This window comes from Canis aureus, chromosome 9, assembly GCF_053574225.1.
Source record: "Canis aureus isolate CA01 chromosome 9, VMU_Caureus_v.1.0, whole genome shotgun sequence".
In the NCBI taxonomy this organism is placed as follows: Eukaryota; Metazoa; Chordata; class Mammalia; order Carnivora; family Canidae; genus Canis; species Canis aureus.
The window spans coordinates 76,498,594-76,526,071 of NC_135619.1; the positions used below are offsets into that span (position 1 = coordinate 76,498,594).

Genomic DNA, 27,478 nt, shown 5'->3' on the forward strand with positions numbered 1-27,478 from the left:
TGAGACAAGAATCCCGAAACTCTGCCACAGAACAGCTTCAGGGAGCTCAGAAATCACCCTTGTGGAATGGGGTGAGAAACAAGGGGACCCAAGGAGGACGGAGCAAGATGCCAGCCCAGCCAATGTGTGCAGACTAGGGAGGATGGCCCCGTAGTGATGTCTTGAGCTCAGAAACTCTGCGACACACAGAGGAAGGAAGGGCTGTGTGCTGTCTGAAGACCAGTGAGAGAGAGAGGTAGCCATGGAGAGATCACAAATATATCATGTCAACCCCAATTCTCTAATGTTATAGGATGGAGACTACAGTGGCCATCAGGTAATGCCTGAGTTACTATTTCTGATGAGATGAAAGGGGTCTGATCAGGGACCATGTCAGAGAAAGGAGTACAGGGAGGGAGGCAGCGGTGCATTGACCTCAAGGTGCACTCCCTGTACATGGTGAAAATGGCATGAATGCCAAGGTCTTGAGGTCATCCTGGGCCTGAAATACAGAAGAAGCCAGGTGCCAAAGTGAGGGAGTTTGGCAAACAGTGTCAGAGAGGGAAAGGCCCAGATAGAGACAAGAAGGTCCTCCCTCCTGAATTCCTGCTCTGCACCTGCTTCCTGGCTTCTCTCTGTGGTAAAGGGTCCTGTTGTCCTGATTGCCCCCTTTCTGATCTGGGCTGCCCTCTGGCGACCTGTGTGCCCCCTGGTGACCTGAGCACCATCTGGTCATCTGAGTGTCCCTTCAGCCCAGCCCCTCCTGTGTCCCTGCAGAGAGGTTTGTGTCTGGCCTCACACTGAGGTCCCCTCACTGTGTCTCTTGCACAGTAATACACGGCCGTGTCCTCGGTGGTCATGGAGCTCAGCTGCAGGGAGAACTGGTTCTTGGCCGTGTCAGCAGTGATGGAGATGCGTCCCTGGAATGCCGGGTTGTAGCTTGTGCTACCTGTCCAGTACCCCATCCATTCCAGTCCCCTCCCAGGGCGCTGGCGGATCCAGTTCCAGTAGTAACTGCTGGTGACGGAGCCTCCGGACACAACACAGGTGAGAGAGAGGGTCTGTGAGGGCTTCACCAGTCCTGGCCCTGACTCCTGCAGTGTGAGTTCAGACAGGACACCTAGGGACAAGGAGGGTCATTGTGAGTCTGTCCCATCCGACAGGAAGGCCCCCGCCCATCTGGGAGTTCCCAGGGCCTCACCCAGGGGAGCTGCCAGCAGGCAGAGGAGGGACCACGGCATCTGCATGGCTGTCTACAGGATGGAGACCCAGGTTCTGGCCTCTGCCTGTGATGCTGACTTTTTGTAGGAGCACCAGAGGTGATTTGCATGTGGGTCCCCATAGAGGAAAGGACACATTAAAAGATCTTGAACCCCAGTTATAGTCCCCTGTTCCTGGTGCCCAGTAGAGTGAGGGCCCATAAACCTGGTCCTAGTGATCTGGGCTCTGTTTCTGGATCAGCTGTTCCCCAGTCCTGTTTCCTTGAGGGGGTTAGTGCTGCACTTGATGAACTTGGGGAACCTTATGAAGGTTCTCTCATATTCTGTTTTCAGGCTCTGATTATGGGTTGCACTTTCCATCTTCAGAGTTACCTGCTCAGAAACACGGAGGATGAGGTGGTGGCCTGGGATCCAGACCATTGCCTGCTTGCCTGATTCAGGTCATTATCCCCCTCCAATCAGATATGGGGTCCTAGAAATGATTGCAATGGATACCATCCCCAATCTCCTCTACAAATGGGGGTGTTTGGAACTATACTTGGGCATGTACAGAAGGGAATGAGCTCATCCAAGTGGAGACAGGGCAGAGGAATTGGGTGGCTGTGTCTGGACTCAGGGTCATGGAGTTGGCTGAGGGTGGAGAGGAGGTTCCTTGCCAGAAATCACGCCTCCCAGGCCTCTGCATGTGGGCAAGGGGGTTCCCATTCTACTTCCACCCTGGAGAGTCCAGGAAGTTGGCAGGCTGGCCATTACCTGTCAGGAGATGGTAACATGAATATCTATTCATCTGAGAAACATAAGATTTAAAAGCTACAACTTTGCCTGAAAAGTGGGATTTCTGAGTTAAGCCAGCTTCCGTCAAGATAGCTCTATAATCCACAACACACAAAGGTCTTCTAGTCGGAACTCTTGTGACCAGTCCCTATGAACGCCCTATTAAGAGTCCTGGAAGAGCTTTCCAAAACACCCACACAGACAAGGATAAAAAGAAACAGAGGCTTGGATAGGAAGTCTGCATGAAGAACAGAAAAGGAAAATTAGCAATCGATGTCCCAAATGAATTGAGATGGGACGGTATAAATTAGTAAAACGAAGGTATGAATTCAACCAGTTTGAGGAGAGTGATATTAAAGGGGGATGAATAGAGGAATGAGAGACCACTTGGGGATTATCATGAAGTTGAAATTATGTTGAAAGCATAAAAGCCTAAGTTGATATGATTTCGGAGAGCAATGACACAAGTTTTACACAAAGAGCAAAGCTCTTGGCAAGGGGTTTTCCATTGTGTTGATGTCCGTGTGTCTCTATTCCGTCACACAGTAAGGACACTGAGTAGAGCTGCCACGGTATCATGTGCGGACTTTCACGTGAGCGATCTTTTCAAGCCAGTCCCATAAATAAGAAAACATTTGTGGCTCATGCCAAGGGTTAGGTTTAGCTCAATAAGAAACTGCCAAGCCGTCTTCCAGAGTGGTTGCACCATTTTGGATTTCCACCAGCAGGGAAAGAGCTTATTTTCCATCTGCAAATCCTCCTTGGTGAAGTGTTCAGATCTTTTCTTCAGTTTTAAGTTGGGTTGGTTTCTTGTTGACTTGGAAGAATTCTTTGCTCATTTTTTAAATTTAAATTTTAGTTATTATACAGGGCAATATTGGTTCCAGGAGTATAATTCAGTAATTCATCATGCACAACACCCACGGCTCATCACACAGGTGCCCTCCTTCATACCCATCCCCCACTCACCTCCCTCCCTCAATCCTCAGCTGGTTCTCTATTGTCAAGAGGCTCTCATGCAGTGTTTCCCTCTCTCCTATTTTTCTTTCCCTCTTCCCATATGTTTATCTGTTTTCTTTCTTAAATTCCACATAGGAGTGAGATCATATGGTATTTGTCTTTCTCTGATTGACTTATTTCACTCAGCATAATATCCTCTAGATCTATCTAAGTCATTGCAAGTGGTAGAATTTCATCCTTTCTGATGACTGAGTCCTATCTCACTGCATATATAAGCCACGTCTTCTTCATCCATTCATCTGTCGAAGGACATTATGGCTCCTCCCACAGTTTGGGTATAGTGGACACTGCTACTATGCACGTTGTGGGAGGCAGGTGGCCCTTCAAATAATTATTTTTGGGAAAATACTTAGTGGTGCATTGCTGGGTTGTAGGGCAGCTCTGTTTTTAACTTTTTGAGGAACTGTTTCTGCTGGAGAGACTGTTTCCTAGAGCTGGTGCACCAGCTTGCATTCCCACCAACCGTGTAAGACAGTTCTCCTTTTTCTTTCTTTTTTTTTTTTCAGCATAGGGTTTTTACATTTAATATACATAGTCTCATTTCATTTTTTTTATTTTTTATTGGTGTTCAATTTACTAACATACAGAATAACCTCCAGTGCCCGTCACCCATTCACTCCCACCCCCCGCCCTCCTCCCCTTCCAACACCCCTAGTTCGTTTCCCAGAGTTAGCAGTCTTTACGTTCTGTCTCCCTTTCTGATATTTCTTTTTTTTTTTTAATTTTTATTTATTTATGATAGTCACACACAGAGAGAGAGAGAGGCAGAGACACAGGCAGAGGGAGAAGCAGGCTCCATGCACCGGGAGCCCGACGCGGGACTCGATCCCGGGTCTCCAGGATCACGCCCCAGGCCAAAGGCAGGCGACAAACCGCTGCGCCACCCAGGGATCCCCCTTTCTGATATTTCTGTATCCTCACCAACACCTGTTGTTTCCTGGTCTTGTTACTTTTGGCCATTTTAGCAGGTGTGAGGTGCTGTCTCAGTGTGTTATTGATGCGTATTTCCCTGATGCTGAGTGATCTTGAACTTTTCAGGTGTCTGTTGGCCATCTGAATGTCTTCTTTAGAAAAATTTCTACTCATGTCATCTTCCTATTTCTTTATTGGATTTTTTTAATTTTCTGAGTGTTGATTTTGGTAAGACTTTGTAGATCTTGGATACTAGCCCTTTATCTGATACGTCATTTGCAAGTATCTTCTCCCATTCTGTAGGTTGTCTTTTAGTTTTATCAGATGTTTCCTTGCTGTGAAGAATATTTTTGTTTTGATAAAGACCCAATAGTTATTTTTGCTTTTCTCTACCTTGTCTCAGGCATTGTATCCAATAAGAAGTTGCTGTGGCTGAGGTCAAAGAGGTTTCTGCTCATGTTCTTCTTTAGGATTTTGGTGGTTTCCTTTCTTACATTTGGATCCTTCATCCATTTTGAGTTTATCTTTTTGTCTGGTATAAGAGAATGGTCCAGTTTTTCATTCTTCTGCACATGGCTGTCCAATTTTTCCAGCACTGTTTATTGATGAGATTGTCCCTTTTTCCAGTGGATAGTTTTTCTAACTTTGTCAAAAATGGTTTGACCATAGAATTGAGGGCCCATTTCTGAGTTCTGTGTTCTGTTCCACTGATTTATGTGTCTGTCTTGTGCCAGGACCACACTGTCTTGATGATCACATCTTTGTAATGCAGTTTGAAATCCAGAATCATGATACATCCAGCTTTCTTTTTGTACTTCAGGATTACTTTGGCTATTTGGGGTCTTTTGTGGTTCCATAAAAATTTAAGATTGTTGGCTTAGCTCTGTGAAAAATACTGGTGACATTTTTTTTTTAAGATTTTATTTATTCATGATAGTCACAGAGAGAGAGAGGCAGAGACACAGGCAGAGGGAGAAGCAGGCTCCATGCACCGGGAGCCCGATGCGGGATTCGATCCCGGGTCTCCAGGATCACGCCCTGGGCCAAAGGCAGGCGCCAAACCGCTGCGCCACCCAGGGATCCCTACTGGTGACATTTTGATAGGGATCGATTAAATGTGTAGATTATTTTGGGAAGTAAAGGCATTTTAACAATGTTTGTCTTTACATACCATGAACATGGAATGTTTATCTTCTTCGATTTCTTTTTTTTTAAAGATTTTATTTATTTATTCATGATAGTCACAGAGAGAGAGAGAGAGAGGCAGAGACACAGGCAGAGGGAGAAGCAGGCTCCATGCACCGGGAGCCCGATGTGGGATTCGATCCCGGGTCTCCAGGATCGCGCCCTGGGCCAAAGGCAGGCGCCAAACCGCTGCGCCACCCAGGGATCCCCTCCTTCCATATTTTTGATGGTGGTTCACTTCTAGTTTCATCGCATTGTGGTCTGAAAGTGTGCATGGAATGAATTCAGACTTTCTGTACCAGTTGAGACTTGATGTGTGACCCTCTATGTGATAAATTCAGGAGTATTATCCATGTGCCCTGAAGAAGAATGTGCACTTTCTCGCTTTAGGATGGAATACTGCATATATATCTTTAAAGTTCATATGGTCCAATGTGTCATTCAAAGCCCTTGTTTCCTGGTTGAGCTTCTGCTGAGATGATATATCCCTGCTGTCAGTGGGACATTAGTGTCTGCACTGTTATTGTATTATTATCACTGAGTTTCTTTAATTTTGTTGTTAGTTCATTTATATACTTCAGTGCTTCCAAGTTAGAGTCATAGATATTTACAAATGTTAGACCCTTCTATTATGATATAGTGTCTTTCTTAATCTCTTATTACAGTCCCTGGTTTAAAATCTAGTTTGTCAGATATAAGGATGGCTACCCCAGGTTTCTTTTGATGTCCACTGACATGATAAAGGGTTCTTTACCCACTCACTTTCAACCTGGAGCTATCTTTGTGTCTAAAACGAGTCTCTTGTAAGTGGTGTATCAATTTTTAAAAAAAATCCGTTCTGATACCTATGTCTTTTTATTGGACCAGGGCAAATGTACTCAACATTTAAAGAAGAGTAAATGCCTATTCTCAATCTATTTCAAAAAATATGAATGGAAAGAGTACTATGAAACTCATTCTTGAGGCCAGCATGAACTTGATTCCAAAACAAGACAAAGACCTCACCAAAAAGAATTACAGGCAAATATCTCTGAAAGGTATGGATGGAAACTTTCTCAATAAAATACTAGGAAATTGAATTCAACATTACTTTAAAGGAATTTTTCACCAGGACCAAGTGGGATTTATTACTGGATTGCAGGGGTGGTATTACGCTAAGTGAAATAAGTCATCCAGAGAAAGAGAAATACTATATGTTCTCAGTCACATGGAATTTAAGAAAGAAAAGAGATAAAAATGAGAAAGGGGAAAAAGTAAAAAGGGAGAGAGGGAAACAAGCCATTAAAGGCTCTTATTGGTAGGCAACAAACTGAGGGTTGATATTGGGAGATGGATTAGGGATGGGATAGACGGGTGAAGGGAATTAAGGAGGGCACTTGTGATGAGCAGTCGTTGTTGTATGCAAGCCATGAATCACTGGATTCTACTAACAACAATGCTCCTAACAACATTTAAATAAAAATATTAAAAGGAAATGAGGGAGATGTTGAAAAAAGGAAGACACATTTCTTTTTTTTAATAAAATAATTTTTTATTGGTGTTCAATTTACCAACATACAGAATAACACCCAGTGCTCATCCTGTCAAGTGTCCCCCTCAGTGCCCGTCACCCACTCACCCCCACCCCCCGCCCTCCTCCCCGTCCACCACCCCTAGTTCTTTTCCCAGAGTTAGGAGTCTTTATGTTCTGTCTCCTTTTCTGATATTACCCACACATTTCTTCTCCCTTCCCTTATATTCCCTTTCACTATTATTTATATTCCCCAAATGAATGAGAACATACACTGTTTGTCCTTCTCCGATTGACTTACTTCACTCAGCATAATACCCTCTAGTTCCATCCACATTGAAGCAAATGGTGGGTCTTTGTCATTTCTAATGGCTGAGTAATATTCCATTGTATACATAAACCACATGGAAGACACATTTCTTAGGTTCATCAGAAAGCAGAGTTTATAGAGGAAACCATTGGCTCAAACTACAGAATGGCATGTGCATCCACAGACACAGCTGAGGTCTATGTGCCTTGCACAGAAGCCATAGATTTCCATAGGAGTGAGCTTGTTTCCAGGTGAGATTATCATTGGATTCCTGGGCTGAGTAAGGTATATTTCCCTCTTGAATGGAGATGAGCATCATCCCACCCATCGAGAGCCTGAATAGAACAAAAGTCAGCGGAAGGTAGACTTCACCCATTTTTATTCTACTTCAATGCCTGCGCTGGTCGGTCACCTCCTGTTACCTTCTCTTACTCCTATACTGATCAATATGCCAATACACCTGGTTTTCAGTCCAACAGACTCAGAAAGATGTATACTACTGTCTTTCCTCTGTTGCAGATTGCAAAGGACAGACCATGGGACTTCTCAGGCTCCATGATCATATGATATATTTATATATATATATATTTTTCCAGGTGAAATTTCATCTGGAAAGTAATGACAATCCTACTTTCTGTATATTCTTGTTGGCATTTGGTATTATCAATCTTTTTGTATTTTAGCCATTATTAGTGGACATGTGAGGATAAACATATTTACATATATCACTTATCCCTTTCTGGAAGAATAGAGGATTACTCTGACACATGTTCCTGGAAAAACTGCTGAGATTACTACCACCATCATGGATAAGGAATTTCTAGGGGTGGTAAGGCTCACTCCATGCTTATTCACCACTCCTATTTAGGCTGCATAAGCTGTTAGGAGCTGTGGTAGCCCGGTATAGGTAAATCATAGCCTTGGATTTCAAGATTTTGGAGTAAATCCCTGCCATTATCTGCAGATTGTGACTCTTCTTTTGCTAATTAGCTCCTATCTGTTCCCAGATCTTAGAACCTAAGGGTTGAAACCTGGGTTACTAAGTTACCCTGCACATTGGACCGCTCACCTTGAACTGGGTATTATTGACTAACTCAGCCATAATGTTTGTCATGCACAGTGACCCTACTTCATAAAAAGGGAGAAGAGATGGAGTCTGAGGAGATCCTGAAGACACAGCATGCCACATGAAATAGTTTCAAAATGCTCATGATCCCCAGTTGAGCTCCACTACCTTCTCTCTCCCAACCTGCACCTGTGGTCTTATGAGGAAAGTCCTACAAATACGTCAAAGAGGAAAAAAAATAGTTGAACCTAGTCCACATTAGTTTCTGCATACTATTCAGACACCAGTTAAAGGCAGAACTCATGAGTCTTATTATGTTTTCCCCAACCCTGAAGCACCTGGTTTTTTAGAAGAGAAATTTCCTAATGAAGACACGATCACAGCATTAACTCAGTGACAATATCTTGCAAATTTGAGGCAAAGTTGAGGTCCTTCAAGAAATGAAGATTTGGTCATCTTGCCAGTTAATGGATTGGGACAGGCTGAAGAGCTGGCTGACAACAAAGATAATATATTATTGATAGAAGATGAAAGTAATTATAAATAGCAGTTTTCATCCTTTTCCAGTTACAGAAATGAGGACCTTAGCTATCATGCATATTTCTTCCTTATTTTTCTGTAAATATGTGTGTGTGTTTGTTTTCTTCCCTGCTTTGTTACTTTTCCATTTGACATAGATGTGTTGATTTTATATCACTGCATTTAAGAATTCTTAATTTTGCATCATAATAGTTCAGTTGAGGGATATTGAGAAGAGTAAGCACCGCTTAAGAGCTTTGCCTACTCTTCTGGGGATGGGGTTTGTGTGTTTTTCATTGTATGCAGAATACTTGTCTCATATAAGGTGAAATCATGACCTTATTATTTGCTTTAGTTGCAGAATGAATGTGATTTAAGGAGATGCATATGTATGCCTAAGTTTCCAGAAGGCTGACTAGTTAGTGATGGTTAACTCTCTGTGTCAAAGTGACTGGGATGTGCGTGCCCAGAGTAAGCATCATTTCTCTGGGTGTCTGGGATGCTGTTTCCAGAAGAGATTGGTATTTGCATCCATGGTCACTGTGTAAGTGGGCATCATTCAACCCATTAAGATTCTGAATAGAATGAAAAGCAGAAGGAGGAAGAATTCACTCATTTTTCCTTCCTGCATCCATGCCTGTATTGGAACATTGGATCCTCCTTCCCTGGGACTGAGAGTTACACCGTCAGGTCTCCAGGTTCTCAGACTAGATAGCAGTGCACAATCACATGAGAAAACTCCACTAACTTTCCAGGGTCTCCACCTTGGGATCAGAGATCATGGAACTTCTCAGCCTATTCAGTCATATGAGCCAATGGATGATGGGTTCTGTTCCTCAGGAGAACCCTGCCTATATATATGGAGATTCTAGTATGTCTTGTGGTTTACAATAACTGAAAAATACGTCACACATATAAAGGCTTCAGAAGCAAAATTCTCTGAAGGAAGTGTCGTGTTGTGTGTTTGGGACAAGAAGGGGATGACGATAGTGAGGAGCTATGAGATCCTGAAGAGATCACCTGATCCAGGAAGGGAGAGACCCCTGGTCCTTGAACACATAAAGGGGAATCCTGCTTCTGCTCATCCTAGGGCAATCCTACAAGTCTTGCAGAAGTAAGAGTGCAGATGAGAATCTCCGGATGATGTCATCTTTCCAAAACACAGAGCAATAAGGATTTTGACTAATGAATAAATAGAGTACATTTGAGTGAAAAATAAAAATTAATTTATGTATGGTATGTGGACATATTGAAGTCAGATATGGATAACCAAAATCACTGATACTTTGTCCATCATTAAATTTTATTATTTAGGAATAATTTATGGAGTTATTTTATTTTTATTAATTTTTATTAATTTTTTACTAATAATAGCATTTGATAGTATTAAAATATTTAATATATTTTATCATTATTTATTAAAATATTTAATAAATAGGTTACCCTATAGATTTGTGTATTTACCCATTTATAGTTGTATATTAAAATCCAATAACTGTGTAATTAGAAATATCAATAAATATTAATAAAGCTCTGAAAGGATAAGAGGAAATAGTTACAAATTATTATTTCTTCCAAATATATATTTTTATCTTTTATTTCCAGAGAGCACTCAAAATATATTTGAGTTTAAAAATTATTACAAAGTAAAGCCTAACAATCACAAGATAATACTAAAAATATCACAACTGGTAAAAATCCAGACCCACAAACCCAGTACATATTTTTCTAGTAGAGAAGAAAAACAATTCACCTGCACTTGTAACTTTACCTACGCTGTATTTGGTGTATCCTGAGCGCCCCCTGGTGCCCTGAGCGCCCCCTGGGGACCAGACAGTCCCCTGCTGACCTGAGCGCCCCCTGGTCCCCTGAGCGCCCCCTGGGGACCAGACAGTCCCCTGCTGACCCGAGCACCCCTCTGGTGAACTGAGCGCCCCCTGGTAACCAGACAGGCCCTTGCTGACCTGAACGCCCCCTGGTGACCAAACAGTCCCCTGCTGACCTGAGTGCCCCCTGGTGCCCTGAGCAACTGCTAGTGACCTGAGCTCCTCCTAATGACTTGACCACTCCCTGGTCACCTGAGTGCCCCCCTAGTGCCCTGAGCATCCCCTGGTGTCCTGAGCACCCCCTGGTGACCTGAGCATCCCCTACAGCCGAGTCCTGCTTGTGTCACTGCACGGAGGTTTGTGTCTGGGCTCACACTGAGGTCCACTTACTGTGTCCCTTGCACAGTAATACACGGCCGTGTCCTCGTCTCTCAGGCTGTTCATCTGCAGATACAGCGTGTTCTTGGCATTGTCTCTGGAGATGGTGAATCGGCCCTTCACAGCGTCTGCGTAGCTTGTGCTACTTCCATCACTGCTAATTTGTGAGACCCACTGCAGCCCCTTCCCTGGAGCCTGGCGGATCCAGCTCATGTAGTTGCTACTGAAGGTGAATCCAGAGGCCACACAGGAGAGTCTCAGGGACCCCCCAGGCTTCACCAGGTCTCCCCCAGACTCCACCAGCTGCACCTCACCCTGGACACCTGCAGACACATGACATCCTGGTCAAGAAACTGTCTCACATCCCCTGCTTCTCTCACTCACCTCCACTCACAGACTCAAGGTCTTTGGTTCTCCATGAATTACCTTTTAAAATAGCGACAAGGAAAACCCAGCTGAGCACAGACTCCATGGTGCGTTGTCTGTGTTCTGTCCTGATCACTGAATGGGGTCACCTAGAGATCCTGGGGCTGGGTCTTCTCTCCCAGATGCAGGGTCACGGCTGGGCTGATTTAATTATCAGATGGAGGGCCCTATTTGCATGCCCTCTGACTATATAGGCAAGCTCCAGACTTAGATTTGATCTTACAAGTTACAAACAAGGATTGCATCACAATTCTAGATAACTTTATGTAGATGGTACTGTGAATATACTATGTTCTAATCTGCCAAAGTAGTTATCTTTGCATTTCTGTGTGCCTTTTTTACAGACTTTCATTAATGCAGTTCATTTTTAGTAGATTATTTTGTATCCCTATTGAAGTTTAATCATGACTATTTATTTTTGTTATTTTTGTTTTTTTTAAAGATTTTATTTATTTATTCATAAAAGACCCACAGAAAGAGAGGCAGAGACATAAGCAGAGAGAGAAGCAGGCGCCCTACACAGGAGCCTGATATGGTACATGATCCTGGATCATGCCTTGAGAGAGGCAGACACTCAAACCACTGAGCCAAATATTTATTTTTGATACCAGTGTAAAGAGGATTGTTTTGTTAATTTTATATAGATAATTTGTTGTTAGTGTGTAGAAATTAGCTTTATTGTATATGTTGAATTTACATCCTGAATTTTCCCTGAGCTCATTAGTTACTTCTAAGTGTTTTTTGTAAGATTTGTTCTCATTCACTATGTATAAGACAATGTCATATGCAGGCAAATTATTTTTCTTCCTGTTGACTGATTTTAATATATTTTATTTTTTATTGCCTAATTTCTATGGTAGTCTTCGAGTTAGGGTCAAAAAAGTTTTCCCTCCGTCAGCCCGGGTGGCTCAGTGGTTTAGCACCGCCTTCAGCCCAGGGCCTGATCCTGGAGTACCGGGATCGAGTCCCACCTCGGGCTCCCCACATGAAGCCTGTTTCTCCCTCTGCCTTTCTCTCTCCTCTCTGTGTTTCTCATGAATAAGTGAATAAAATCTTTAAAAAATGTTTTCCTTCTTTTATGTCAGATACTTTGCTCTAATATTTGGTTTGATATATGGCAAATCTAGGAATGCCTGGGGGGCTCAGCGATTGAGTGCCTATCCTCAGCCCAGGGCATGATCCTGGAGTACATGGATCAAGTCCCACATCAGGCTCCCTTCATGGAGCCTGCATCTATCTCCCTCTGCCTGGGTCTCTGCCTCTCTCTCTCTCTCTGTGTCTTTCATGAATAAATAAATAGAATCTAAAAAAAGATATATGGCAGATCTAGGAGAGCAAATGAATTTAGTTTTGTATGAGAATAAGCTTCCTATATATATGGTGTGAAGTGGGATTTCAGGACAGGACAGGAAGTTTGTTCACAACTTCTGCCCAATACTGATTAGAGATACATGGTGGCTATTGAGCTTGATAAGTTTATTGTAGCTTTTTTAAAATTTCTTTTTATTGGAGCTCAATTTCCCAACATATAGCATAACACCCAGTGCTCATCCCATCAAATGCCCCCCTCAGTGCCCATCACCCAGTCACCCCCAACCCTGGACCAACTCCCCTTCCACTGCCCCTTGTTCGTTGCCCAGAGTTAGGAGTCTCTCATGTTCTGTCTCCCTCTCTGATATTTCACACTCATTTTCTCTACTTTCCCCTTTATTCCCTATCACAATTTTTTATATTCCCCAAATGCATGAGACCATATAATGTTTGTCTTTCCCCGATTGATGTATTTCACTCAGCATAATACCCTTCAGTTCCATCCAGTCAAAGAAAATGGTGGGTATTTGTCATTTCCAGTGGCTGAGTAATATTTCATTGGATACATAGACCACATATTCTTTATTCATTCATCTTTCGATGGACACTGAGGCTACTTCCACAGTCTGGCTATTGTGGACATTGCTGCTATAAACATCGGGTGCAGGGGTCCTGGCGTTTTACTGCATCTGTATCTTTGGGGTAAATCCCCAGCAGTGCAATTGCTGGGTCGTAGGGCAGGCCTATTTTTTTAATAATAAATTTATTTTTTATTGGTATTCAATTTGCCAACATACAGAATAACAACCAGTGCTCATCCCGTCAAGTGTCCCCCTCAGTGCCCATCACCCATTCACCCCCACCCCCTGCCCTCCTCCCCTTCCATCACCCCTAGTCATTTCCCAGAGTTAGGAGTCTTTATGTTCTGTCTCCATTTCTGATATTACCCACACATTTCTTCTCCCTTTCCTTATATTCCCTTTCACTATTATTTACATTCCAAAAATGAATGAGAACATACAATGTTTGTCCTTCCCCAATTGACTTACTTCGCTCAGCATAATACCCTCCAGTTCCATCCATGTTGAAGCAAAAGGGGAGTACTTGTCATTTCTAATGGCTGAGTAATATTCCATTGTATACCACATCTTCTTTATCCATTCATCTTTCGATAGACACCGAGGCTCCTTCCACAGTTTGACTATTGTGAACATTGCTGCTATAAACATCAGGGTGCAGGTGTCCCGGCATTTCATTACATCTGTATATTTGGGGTAAATCCCCAACAGTGCAATTGCTGGGTCTTGGGCAGGTCTATTTTTAATTCTTTGAGGAACCTCCACACAGTATTCCAGAGTGGCTGCACCAGTTCACATTCCCACCAACAGTGTAAGAGGGTTCCCTTTTTCTGCATCCTCTCCAACATTTGTGCTTTCCTGCCTTGTTAATTTTCTCCATTCTCACTGGTGTGAGGTGGTATCTCATTGTGGTTTTGATTTGTACTTCCCTGATGGCAGGTGATGCAGAGCATTTTCTCATGTGCGTGTTGGCCATGTCTATGTCTTCCTCTGTGAGATTTCTGTTCATGTCTTTTGCCCATTTCATGATTGGATTGCTTGTTTCCTTCCTGTTGAGTTTAATAAGTTCTTTATAGATCTTGGAAATTAGCCCTTTATCTGACACGTCATTTGCAAATATCTTCTCCCATTCTGTAGGTTGTCTTTTAGTTTTGTTGACTGTATCCTTTGCTGTGCAAAAGTGTCTTATCTTGATGAAGTCCCAATAGTTCATTTATGCTTTTGTTTCTTTTGCCTTCATGGATGTATCTTGCAAGAAGCTACTATGGCTGAGTACAAAAAGGGTGTTGCCTGTGTTCTTCTCTAGGATTTTGATGGAATCTTGTCTCACATTTAGATCTTTCATCCATTTTGAGTTTATCTTTGTGTATGGTGAAAGAGAGTGGTCTAGTTTCATTCTTCTGCATATGGATGTCTAATTTTCCCAGCACCATTTATTGAAGAGACTGTCTTTCTTCCAATGGAGAGTCTTTCCTCATTTATTGAATATTTGTTGACCATAAAGTTCAGGGTCCACTTCTGGGTTCTCTATTCTGTTCCACTGATCCATGTGTCTGTTTTTGTGCCAGTACCACACTGTCTTGATGACCACAGCTTTGTAGTACAACCTGAAATCTGGCATTGTGATGCCCCCAGATATTGTTTTCTTTTGTAAAATTCCCCTGGCTATTCGGAGTCTTTTCTGATTCCACACAAATCTTAAAATAAATTCTTTTAACTCTCTGAAGAAAGTCCATGGTATTTTGATAGGGATTGTATTAAACGTGTAAATTGCCCTGGGTAACATTGACATTTTCACAATATTAATTCTGTCAATCCATGGGCATGGAATATTTTTCCATCTCTTTGTGTCTTCCTCAATTTCTTTCAGAAGTGTTCTATAGTTTTTAGGGTATAGATCCTTTAACTCTTTGGTTAGGTTTATTCCTAGGTATCTTATGCTTTTGGGTGCAATTGTAAATGTGATTGACTCCTTAATTTCTCTTTCTTCAGTCTCATTGTGAGTGTATAGAAGTGCCTCAGATTTCTGGGCATTGATTTTGTATCCTGCCATGCTGCCAAATTGCTGTATGAGTTCTAGCAATCTTGGGGTGGATGCTTTTGGGTTTTCTATGTAGAGTATCATGTCATCAGCAAATAGGGAGAGTTTGACTTCTTCTTTGCCAATTTGAATGCGTTTAATGTCTTTTTGTTGTCTGAATGCTGAGGCTAGGACTTCCACTACTATGTTGAATAGCAGTGGTGAGAGAGAACATCCCTGTCTTGTTCCTGATCTTAGGAGAAAGGCTCCCAGTGCTTCCCCATTGAGAATAATATTTGCTGTGGGCTTTTCATAGACGGCTTTTAAGATGTCTTTAATGTTCCCTCTATCCCTACACTCTGAAGAGTTTTGATCAGGAATGGATGCTGTATTTTGTCAAATGCTTTCTCTGCATCTAATGAGAGGATCATATGGTTCTTGGTTTTTCTCTTGCTGATATGATGAATCACATTGATTGTTTTAGGAGTGTTGAACCAGCCTTGTGTCCCGGGGATAAATCCTACTTGGTCATGGTGAAAAATTTTCTTAATGTACTGTTGGATCCTATTGGCTAGTATCTTGTTGAGAATTTTTGCATCCATGTTCATCAGGAATATTGGTCTGTAATTCTCCTTTTTGGTGGGGTCTTTGTCTGGTTTTGGAATTAAGGTGATGCTGGCCACATAGAACGAATTTGGAAGTACTCCATCTCTTTCTATCTTTCCAAACAGCTTTAGTAGAATAGATATTGTTTCTTCTTTAAACTTTGATAGAATTCCCCTGGGAAGCCATCTGGCCCTGGACTTTTGTGTCTTGGGAGGTTTTTGATGACTTCTTCAATTTCCTTCCTGGTTATTGGCCTGTTCAGGTTTTCTATTTCTTCCTGTTTCAATTTTGGTAGTTTGTGGCTTTCCAGGAATGTGTCCATTTCTTCTAGATTGCCTATTTTATTGGCGTTCATAATATGTTTTTAAAATTGTTTGTATTTCCTTGGTGTTGGTAGTGATCTCTCCTTTCTCATTCATGATTTTATTAATTTGAGTCTTCTCTCTCTTCTTTTTAATAAGGCTGGCTAGTGGTTTATCTATCTTATTAATTCTTTCAAAGAACCAACTCCTGGTTCTGTTGATCTTTTCCACAGTTCTTCTGGTCTCAATTTCGTTGAGTTCTGCTCGAATCTTAATTAACTCTCTTTCCTTTGCCGGGTGTAGGATCTTTGCTGTTTTTTCTCTAGCTCCTTTATGTGTAAGGTTAGCTTTTGTACTTAAGTTCTTTCCGTTTTTGGATGGATTCTTGTATTGCGATGTATGTCCCCCTCAGGACTGCTTTTGCTGTGTCCCAAGGATTTTGAGCATTTGTATCTTCATTCTCATTAGTTTCCATGAATCTTTTTAATTCTTCCTTAATTTCCTGGTTGACGCTTTCATCTTTTAGCAAGATGGTCCTTAACCTCCACGTGTTTGAGGTCCTTCCAAACTTTTTGTTGTGATTTAGTTCTAATTTCAAGGCATTTTGGTCTGAGAATATGCAGGGGACGATCCCAATCTTTTGGTATCGGTTCAGACCAGATTGTGACCCAGTATGTGGTGTATTCTGGAGAAAGTTCCATGTGCACTTGAGAAGAATGTGTATTCAGTTGAGTTTGGATGTAAAGTTCTGTAGATATCTGTGAAATCCATCTGGTCCAGTGTATCATTTAAAGCTCTAATTTCTTTGGAGATGTTGTACTTGAAGAGAAACTAAAGAAAAGGAAGAAAAAAGAGAAAAAAAGAGAAGAAGAGAAAAAAAAGAAAAAAGGGGGGAAGCAAACAGAAATCAAAAAGAAAAAAAAAAACAAGGGGGAGTATCCTCTGATTCTGTAGACTGTAAGTCCCTTGACTTGCCCTGGTACTTTCCAGTGCTGCTTGGTCAATAATTTGTGTTTTCCCTGTCCCTCTAGCTGGTCTTCTGGGGGAGGGGCCTGTTGTGCTCATTTTCAGATGTTAGCACTTGGGGGAGCTGCTCAGCTCCCTGCCTGGTGCAGGGCTCAGTGAGTGATGTTTAAGCTGCTTATCCGGTGAGGCCACTGTGAGGCTCAGTGGGGGTCATTTACCCCGTGAGGCTCCAGGCGGAACAACCACAGTTGCAGTGGCCAGGCCTGGAGCCCTGGATTCAGCTCCTGCAGTAGCTACAGAGCTCTCAGTCTGCAGGGGCCTGGATACTCCGGGGGCAGGGCCGCTGATCTGCTCAGCTTGGGGCAGGAGTGTCCTTGCTGTCCTGTGCCCTCCTGGCTTCTGTCTGTCCTGGGGATAGTGCCGGATCCTGGGCTGTGTCCCTGGTGTCCTGTGCTCCTGGGCCTGCACTGTTGGATTCGCGCTCTCCACTGGGCAGCCCCCTCCGTGCAGAGCCTCCGCCCGAGCCCCTCCGTGCTGCTCCGGGGACCCTTAGGGCCCGCGCTGCAGCCCTTTAGGGAGCTCTGCCATGGTGTAGGGTACTCTCCCCAGGGTGCAGGTGCTGTGTTAGTGCCCCAGGGAGCCTGAGGGCATCCTCATCCTCCTGGGGTTCTGCTTTATCTCCTGTGAATGCCTTTCCACCCCGGAAGATTGGTGAAGCACCTGCTTCTCTGGGGCGGGGCTCTCCTGTCTTAGGGACACTCGCTTCGGCCTTAGCCCAGCTCCTCACAGGGCCCTTCCCCCTTGGATGCTTTTCTTTATTTCTTTTTTCCCCCGTATTCCTACCTTGATAGAAGTGTGAAATCTTCTCCCTGTAGCATTTCAGCTGTTCTCTCTTAAATCTCAGGCTGAATTCGAGGATTTTCAGGATGATTTGAAAGTTATCTAGGTAATTTGGTGGGGACAGGTGACCTGGAGACCCTAATCTTCTGCCCTCTTGCCCCGCCTCCTGGGGTAAATCATCAGCAGTGCAATTGCTGGGTTGTAGGGTAGGTCTAATTTTAATTCTTTTTTTTTTAATTTTTTTTTAATTTTAATTCTTTAAGGAATCTCCACACAGTATTCCAGAGTGGCTGCACCAGTTTGCATTCCCACCAACAGTGCAAGAGGGTTCCCCTTTCTCCACATCCTCTCCAACATTTCTTGTTTCCTGCCTTGTTAAATTTCCCCATTCTCACTGGTGTGAGGTGGTATCTCATTGTGGTTTTGATTTGTATTTCCCTGATGGCAAGTAATGCAGAGCAATTTCTCATTTACTTGTTGGCCATGTCTATGTCTTCCTCTGTGAAATTTCTATTCATGTCTTTTGCCCATTTCATGATTGGATGTTTTTTTCTTGCTGTTGAGTTTTATAAGTTCTTTATAGATCTTGGATACTAGCCTTTTATCTGATACGTCATTTACAAATATCTTCTCCCATTCTGTAGGTTGTCCTTTAGTTTTTTTCACTCTTTCTTTTGCTGCACATAAGTGTTCAATATTGATGAAGTCCCAATAATTCATTCTTGTTTTTTTTCCCTTGCCTTCATAGATCTATCTTGGGAGAAGTTGCTGTGGCCAGGTTCAAAAAGGGTGTTACCTGTGTTCTCTAGGATATTCATGAAATCTTGTCTCACCTTTAAATCTTTCATCCATTTTGAGTTTACCTTTGTGTCTGGTGTAAGAGAATGGTCTAGTTTCATTCACTTGCCTGTGGCTGTCCAATTTTCCCAGAACCATTTATTTATTTTTATTTTTATTATTTTTATTTTCTTTATAAATTTATTTTTTATTGGTGTTCAATTTGCCAACATATAGAATAACACCCAGTGCTCATCTCATCAAATGCCCCCCTCAATGCCTGTACCCAGTAACCTCCACCTCCCACCCACCTCCACTTCCACCACCCCTAGTTCATTTTCCAGATTTAGGAGTCTCTATGTTCTGTCTCCATCCCTGATATTTCCCACTCATTATTTCTCCTTTCCCCTTTATTCCCTGTCACTATTTTTTATATTCCCCAAATGAATGAGACCACATAATGTTTTTCCTTCTCCGATTGATGTATTTCACTCAGCATAATACCCTTCAGTTCCATCCAGTAGAAGAAAATGGTGGGTATATGTCATTTCTAATGGCTGAGTAATATTCCATTGGATACATACACATTTTCTTTATCTATTCATCTGTCGATGGACACCGAGGCTCCATCCACCGTTTGGCTACGTGGAAATTGCTGCTATAAACATTGGGGTGAGGGTGTCCCAGCGTTTCATTGCATCTGTATGTTTGAGGTAAATCCCGAGCGGTGCAATTGCTGGATCGTAGGACAGATCTAATTTTCACTCTTTCAGGAGCCTCCACACAGTTTTCCAGAGTGGCTGCACCAGTTCACATTCCCACCAATAGTGCAGGATGGTTCCCTTTTCTCCACATCCTCTCCAACATTTGTGGTTTCCTGCCTTGTTAATTTTCCCCATTCTCACTGGTGTGAGGTGGTATCTCATTGTGGTGGTTTTTTTTATTTTTTAATTTTTATTTATTCATGATAGGCACACAGTGAGAGAGAGAGAGGCAGAGACACAGGCAGAGGGAGAAGCAGGCTCCATGCACCGGGAGCCCGAAGTGGGATTCGATCCTGGATCTCCAGGATCCCGCCCTGGGCCAAAGGCAGGCGCCAAACCGCTGCGCCACCCAGGGATCCCTCATTGTGGTTTTGATTTGTATTTCTCTGATGGCAAGTGATACAGAGCATTTCCTCATGTACTTGTTGGCCATGTCTATGTCTTCCTCTGTGAGATTTCTGTTCATGTCTTTGCCCATTTAATGATTGGATTGTTTGTTTCTTTGCTGTTGAGTTTAAGAAATTCTTTATATATCTTGGACACTAGCCCTTTATCTGATACGTCATTTGCAAATATTTCTCCCATTCTGTAGTTGTCTTTTAGTTTTGTTGCCTGTATCCTTTGCTGTGCAAAAGCTTCTTATCTTGATGAAGTCCCAATATTTCATTTTTGCTTTTGTTTCTTTTCCCTTTGTGGATGTTTATTGCAAGATGTTATTGTGGCCAAGTTTAAAAAGGGTGTTGCCTGTGTTCTCTTCTAAGATTTTTTAAATAAATTTATTTTTTATTGGTGTTCAATTTGCCAACTTATAGAATAACATGCAGTGCTCATCCTGTCAAGTGTCCACCTCAGTGCCCGCCACCCAGTCACCCCTACCCCCCGCCCACCTCCCCTTTCACCACCCCTAGTTCATTTCCCAGAGTTAGGAGTCTATCATATTCTGTCTCCCCTTCTGATATTTCCCACTCATTTCCTCTCTCTTCTCCCCATTCCCTTTCACTATTTCTTATATTCTCCAAATGAATCAGACCAGAAAATGTTTGTCCTTTTCTGATTGAGTTATTTCATTAAGCATAATACCCTCCAGTTCCATCCACGTCGAAGCAAATGGTGAGTATTTATCATTTCTAATGGCTGAGTAATATTCCATTGTATACATAGACCACATTTTCTTTATCCAGCACCATTTATTGAAGAGACCATCTTTTTTCCAGTGGTAGTCTTAACTGCTTTGTCAAATATTAGTTGACCATAGAGTTTATGGCCCATCTCTGGACTCTCTATTTGGTTCTATGTGTCTGTTTTTGTGCCAGGATCTCACTGTCTTGATGATTGCAGCTTTCTAGTACAAATACAACCTGAAATCTGGCATTGTGATGCCCCATCCATTGTTTTCTTTTTCAATACTCCCCTGGCTATTTGGAGTCTTTTCTGACTACCCACAAAACTTTTTTTTTTTAATAAAATAATTTTTATTGGTGTTCAATTTACCAACATATAGAATAACACGCAGTGCTCATCCCGTCAAGTATCCCACTCAGTGCCTGTCACCCACTCATCCCCACCTTCTGCCTTCCTCCCCTTCCACCACCCCTAGTTCATTTCCCAGAGTTAGGAGTCTTTACGTTATGTCTCCCTTTCTGATATTTCCCACACATTTCTTCTCCCTTCCCTTATATTCCCTTTCACTATTATTTATATTCCCCAAATGAATGAGAACATACAATGTTTGTCCTTCTCCGATTGACTTACTTCACTCAACATAATACCCTCCAGTTCCATCCATGTTGAAGCAAATGGTGGGTATTTGTCATTTCTAATAGCTGAGTAATATTCCATTGGATACATAAACCACATCTTCTTTATCCATTCATCTTTTGATGGACACCGAGGCTCCTTCCACAGTTTGGCTATTGTGGACATTGCTGCTATAAACATCGGAGTGCAGGTGTCCCGGCGTTTCACTGCATCTGAATCATTGGGGCAAATCCCCAACAGTGCAATTGCTGGGTCGTAGGGCAGGTCTATTTTTGTCTCTTTGAGGAAACTCCACACAGTTTTCTAGAGTGGCTGCACCAGTTCACATTCCCACCAACAGTGTAAGAGGGTTCCCTTTTCTCCGCATCCTCTCCAACATTTGTTGTTTCCTGCCTTGTTAATTTTCCCCATTCTCACTGGTGTGAGGTGGTATCTCATTGTGGTTTTGATTTGTATTTCCCTGATGGCAAGTGATGCGGAGCATTTTCTCATGTGCATGTTGGCCATGTCTATGTCTTCCTCTGTGAGATTTCTGTTCATGTCTTTTGCCCATTTAATGATTGGATTGTTTGTTTCTTTGGTCTTGAGTTTAAGAAGTTCTTTATAGATCTTGGAAACTAGCCCTTTATCCGATATGTCATTTGCAACTACTTTCTCCCATTCTGTAGGTTTTCTTTTAGTTTTGTTGACTGTATCCTTTGCTGTGCAAAAGCTTCTTATCTTGATGAAGTCCAAATAGTTCATTTTCACTTTTGTTTCTTTTGCCTTCGTGGATGTATCTTGCAAGAAGTTACTATGGCCGAGTTCAAAAAGGGTATTGCCTGTGTTCTCCTCTAGGATTTTGATGGAATCTTGTCTCACATTTAGATGTTTCATCCATTTTGAGTTTATCTTTGTGTATGGTGAAAGAGAGTGGTCTAGTTTCATTCTTCTGCATGTGGATGTCCAATTTTCCCAGCACCATTTATTGAAGAGACTGTCTTTCTTCCAATGGATAGTCTTTCCTCCTTTGTCGAATATTAGTTGGCCATAAAGTTCAGGGTGCAATCAATGTGATTCATCATATCAGCAAGAGAAAAACCAAGAACCATATGATCCTCTCATTAGATGCAGAGAAAGCATTTGACAAAATACAGCATCCATTTCTGATCAAAACTCTTCAGAGTGTTGATTTGTGTGGAATCAGAAAAGACCCTGAATAGCCAGGGGAATTTTAAAAAAGAAAACCATATCTGGGGGCATCACAATGCCAGATTTCAGGTTGTACTACAAAGCTGTGGTCATCAAGACAGTGTGGTTCTGGCATAAAAACAGACACATAGATCAATGGAACAGAATAGAGAACCCAGAAGTGGATCCACACAAATCTCAAGATGATTTGTTCCAACTCTCTGAAGAAAGTCCATGGTATTTTGATATGGATTGCATTGAACATGTAAACTGTTCTGGGTAACATTGACAGTTTCACAATATTTATTCTTCCAATCCATGAGCATAGAATATTTTTCCATCTCTTTGTGTCTTCCTCAATTTCTTTCAGAAATGTTCTGTAGTTCTTAGGGTATAGATTGTTTACCTCTTTGGTTCAGCTTATTCCTGGTATCTTATGCTTTTGGGTGCAATTGTAAATGGGATTGACTCATTAATTTCAATTTCTGCAGTCTTATTGTTAGTGTATAAAAATGTCACTGATTTCTGGGCATTGATTTTGTATCCTGCCACACTGCCGAATTGCTGTATGAGTTTTAGCAATCTTGGGGTTGTCTTTTGTGTTTTCTATGTACAGTATCATGTCATCTGCAAAGAGGGATAGTTTGACTTCTTCTTGGCCAATTTGAATGCCTTTTATTTCTTTTTTTGCCTGATTGCTGAGGCTAGGACTTCTAGTACTATGTTGAATATTAATGGTGAGAGTGGACATCCCTGTCGTGTCCCTGATCTTAGGGGAAAGGCTCTCAGTGTTTTCCCATTGGGAATCATATTGGCTGTGGCTTTTTGTAGATGGCTTTTAAGATGCTGAAGAATATTCCCTCTATCCCTACACTCTGAAGAGTTTTGATCAGGGATGGATGCAGTACTTTGTCAAATGCTTTCTCTGCATCAATTGAGAGGATCCTATGGTTATTGTTTTTGCTCTTGTTGATATGATCAATCAAATTGATTGCTTTATGAGTGTTGAACCAGTCTTGAATCCTGGGGATAAATCCCACTTGGTCATGATAAAATATCTTCTTAATGTACTGTTGGATCCTGTTGGCTAGTATCTTGTTGAGAATTTTTGCATCCTTGTTCATCAGGGATATGTGTCTACGATTCTCCTTTTTGATTGGGTCTTTGTCTGATTTTAAGATTAAGGAGATGCTGGCCTCATAGAATGAGATTGAATGCATTCCATCCCTTTCTATCTTTCAGGTCAGCTTTAGGAGAATAAATATTTTTTCTTATTTAAACATTTGATAGAATTCCCCTGGGAGGTCTTGTGGCCCTGGACTTTTGTGTCTTGGGAGGTTTTTGATGACTGCTTCAATTTCCTCCCTGGTTATCAACCTCAACCTGTTCTTGTTCTCTATTTCCTTCCAGTTCCAGTTTGGTAGTTTGTGGTTTTCCAGAAATGCGTCCATATCTTCTAGATTGCCTTATTTATTGTCATATTGCTGCTCATATTATGTTTTTCAAATCGTTTATAGTTTTTTGTTTTTAGTTGTGATGTCTCCTTTTTCATTCATTATTTTATTAATTAGAGTCTTTTTTCTTTTAAACAAGGTTGGCTAATGGTTTATCTATCTTATGAATTCTTTCAAAGAACCAACTCTGGTTTTGTTAATCTGTTCCACAGTTTCTCATGTCTATTTCATTGAGTTGTGCTCGAATCTTCATTAACTCTCTTCTGCCTGTTGTAGGTTTCATTTCCTATTCTTTCTTCAATTCCTTTAGGTGCAAGGTTAACTTGTGCATTTGGGTTTTTTCCAATTTTTTGAGGAATGCTGTATTGTGATGTATTTCCCTCTCAGGACTGCTTTTGCTGTATCCCAAGTTTTGAACGGTTGTATCTTCAGTCTCATTAGTTTACATGACTCTTTAATTCTTCTCTGATTTCCTGGGTGAGCCTTTTATCTTTTAGCACAATGCTCTTTAACCTAGACGTGTTTGAGATTCTTCCAAAATTCCTCTTGTGATTGAGTTCAAGTTTCAAAGCATTTTGGTCTGGAAATATGCAGGGGACAATCCCCATATTTTGGTAGCAGTTATCCCCATCTTTTAGTAGCAGTTGAGATTTGATTTGTGACCCAGTATGTGATCTATTTTGGAAAAAATTCCATGTGCACCTGAGAAGAATGTGTATTCAATTGCGTTTGGATGTAAAGTTCTGTAAATATCTTTGAAATCCATATGGTCCAGTGTATCATTTAAAGCTCATGTTTCTTTGGACATACTGTACTTAGACTATATCTCATTTCCAGAAAGGTCTGTGTTGAAATCTTCCAATAGTAGTGTATTATTATCTACCTATGTATTTCCTTTGATTATCAATTAATTGACATACTTGGCAGCTCCCACATTTGGGGCATAAATATTCATGATTGCCAGGTCCTCTTGTTGGATATATCCTTTAAGTATGATATAGTGTCCCTCTTCATCTCTTACTACAGTCTTCGGGATAAACTTTAATTTATCTTACATAAGGATGGCTACCCCTGCCTTCTTTTGAGGACCATTTGAATGGTAAATGGCTCTCCAACCTTTTATTTTCAGGCTGTAGGTGTCCTTACATCTAAAATGAGTCTCTTGTAGACAGCAAATAGATGGGTCTTGCTTTTTTATCCAGTCTGAAACCCTGCGCCTTTTGATGGGATCATTAAGCCCATTCACTTTCAGAGTTACTTTTGAAAGATATGAATTACTGTCATCATGATAGCTATTCAGTCCCTGTTTTTGTGGATTCTTTCTTTGGGCATCCTTTTCCTTTCACAAAGTCCCCCTTAGCATTTCTTGCAGAGATGGCTTCATGGTCACACATTCTTTCAGTTTCTGCCTATCTTGGAATCTCTTTATCTCTCCTATTCTGGATGAGATCCTTGCTGGATATATGATTCTTGGCTGCATGTTCTTCACATTCAGGTCCCTGAATGTATCCTGCCAGTCCTTTCTGGCCTGCCAGGTCTCTGTGGAGAAGTGTGCTGTTTACCTAATACTTCTCCCCATAAAGTTTAGGAATTTCTTGTCTCTTTCTGCTTTAAGGATCTTCTCTTTATCTTTGGAATTTGGAAGTTTCACTTTTAAATTTCGAAGTGTTGAATGCTTTGTATTGATTTTAGGGGGGATCTCACTATATCTTCCAGATCTGAATGCCTGTTTCCCTCCTCAAATTAAGGAAGTTCTCACCTATGATTTGTTCAAATATGTTTTCTGGTCCTCTGTCCCTTTCAGCGTCCTCTGGAACCCCAATTAAACGTAGATTTTTCCTTCTCAGGTTGTCATTTATTTCCCTTAACCTTTCCTCATGATATTTTAATTGTTTCTCTCTTTTTTCCTCAGTCCCCTCCTTGCCATCAACTTGTCTTCTATGTCACTCACTCATTCTACCTCATTATCCCTCATCGTTAGGACCTCCAATTTGGATTGCATCTCATTTAATTGATTTTTAATTTTGGCGTCATTAGATCTAAATTCTGCCATCATGAAGTCTCTTGCATCCTTTATGCCTTTTTCTAGAGCTACCAGTAGCTTTTTAATTGAGCTTCTGAATTGACTTTCTGACTTTGAATTGTAATCCAAATTCTGTAATTCTGCGGCACCGAGTACCATTTCTGACTCTTTTGTAGTGAGTTCTTCTTTCTAGTCAGTTTACTCAATGCAGTGTGGATATAAACAAGTTGTACTGGAAAAAGGAAGAGAAAAAAAGGAGGGGAATCCTCCGGTTCTTTTTTCTTTTTTTAAAGACTTTATCTATATATTCATGAGAGATGAGAGAGTCAGAGAGAGAGAGAGAGAGAGAGAGAGGCAGAGACACAGGCAGAGGGAGAAGCAGGCTTCATGCAGGGAGCCTGACGTGGGACTCCTGAGACTCCAGGATCATGCCATGGGCAAAAGGCAGGCGCTAAACCACTGAGCCACCCAGGCATCCCCTCCTCTGGTTCTATATACTGTAAATATCCCAACTTCCCCTGGAGCTTTCCAGTGCTGCTCAGTCAATAACTGGCTTTTTCCCTGTCCTTTCAGCTGGTCTTCTGGGGGATGGGCCACTGTGCTGATTCTCAGGTGTGTGCACCTGGGGGAGCTGCCTGCCTTCCACTGGGGGATGGGCTCAGTGGGACCTGTTTACCCCATGAGGCCCTTGTACCCTAGTGGCCCCGCCCCCCCAGGTACTCTGTGACACCAGGAGGAACAAGCCCTTGGCAGCAGCCATGTCTCCAGCCCTGGAGTCAGGTCCCACAGTAACTACCCAAGTCTCCCAGTCCGCACTGGCCTGGATGCTCTGGGGGTGGAGGGGGGGCACTCTTCTGCACAGGTTGGGGGCGCCCAGTGGCAGAAGCATCCTCATTGTCCTGTGCCCTACCCGTCTCCACCTGCCCCGGAGGAGTGCAGGATCCTAGGCTTTTTCCACTGTGCTGGTGGACTCGTGCTCTCTGGCTCAGCTCCCAAAGGCAGCAGGGTGCAGCCCCCTCTGTCCGGAGCCACCTCCTGAACTTCTCCAGAGGCCTTGCCTGATGCACGCTCCAGCCGTTTACTGAGATCGGCCCACAGTTGTGGCCCACTCTCCCCAGGAAGGCACTTCCTCTGTTAGTGACTCCAGGAGACTGGAGGCTCCACGGCCCCTCCTGTGGTTCTGCCTGAATTCCCTGCTAAGCCCTTTTGTGTCCGGGAAGAATCCGGTGTGGATTTTTAAAGTTCCTGCTTCTCTGGGACTGCACTTTCCTGTCCCAGAGGTTTTTCTGCCTGGCCTTAGCGTGGCTCCCCCCCGGTGCCATGCCCCCTCTTGATTCTTTTTTTTTTTTCACCTTCCTACCTGTAAGAAGCACAAACTCTTCTCTCTGCAGCGTCCCAGCTGTTCTCTCTTTAAATCTCAAGTCGAATTCATAGGTTTTCAGGATACTTTGAAAGTTATCTACGTAAGTTGGTGGGGACAGGTGACTTGAGGACCCTACTCCTCTGCCATCTTGCCCCACCCCCTCTTCACTGCTTTCAAGACACTAATTTTAGTCCCAAAATCACCTTCAGATTAAGAGTTTGTGGAGAATCATTTATCTTGCTAGCGGTCATGAAAGAACACTGGGTTAACTATCTTTTTTTATAAAAGATATTTATTTATTCATGAGAGATGTGGGAGGGGGAGAGAGAGAGAGAGAGAGAGAGAGAGAAAGAGAGAGAGAATCAGGCTCCCCATAGGGAGCCCAATGTGGGACTTGATCCTGAATCCTGGGATTCCATCC

The 27,478-nt window shown here is 42.3% G+C and overlaps 2 gene segments (V, D, J or C); both read right to left on the bottom strand.

Annotated features, from left to right (window-relative positions):
- The window catches only part of LOC144321263 (immunoglobulin heavy constant delta-like), a 75,625-nt gene extending 64,308 nt beyond the window's left edge, over positions 1–11,317 (bottom strand). The window contains 2 exon segments of the C gene segment in view: positions 10,696–11,040; positions 11,126–11,317. Of these exon segments, the coding sequence occupies positions 10,696–11,040; positions 11,126–11,171 (391 nt within the window).
- The window catches only part of LOC144321261 (Ig mu chain C region-like), a 137,356-nt gene that overhangs the window by 47,279 nt on the left and 62,599 nt on the right, over positions 1–27,478 (bottom strand).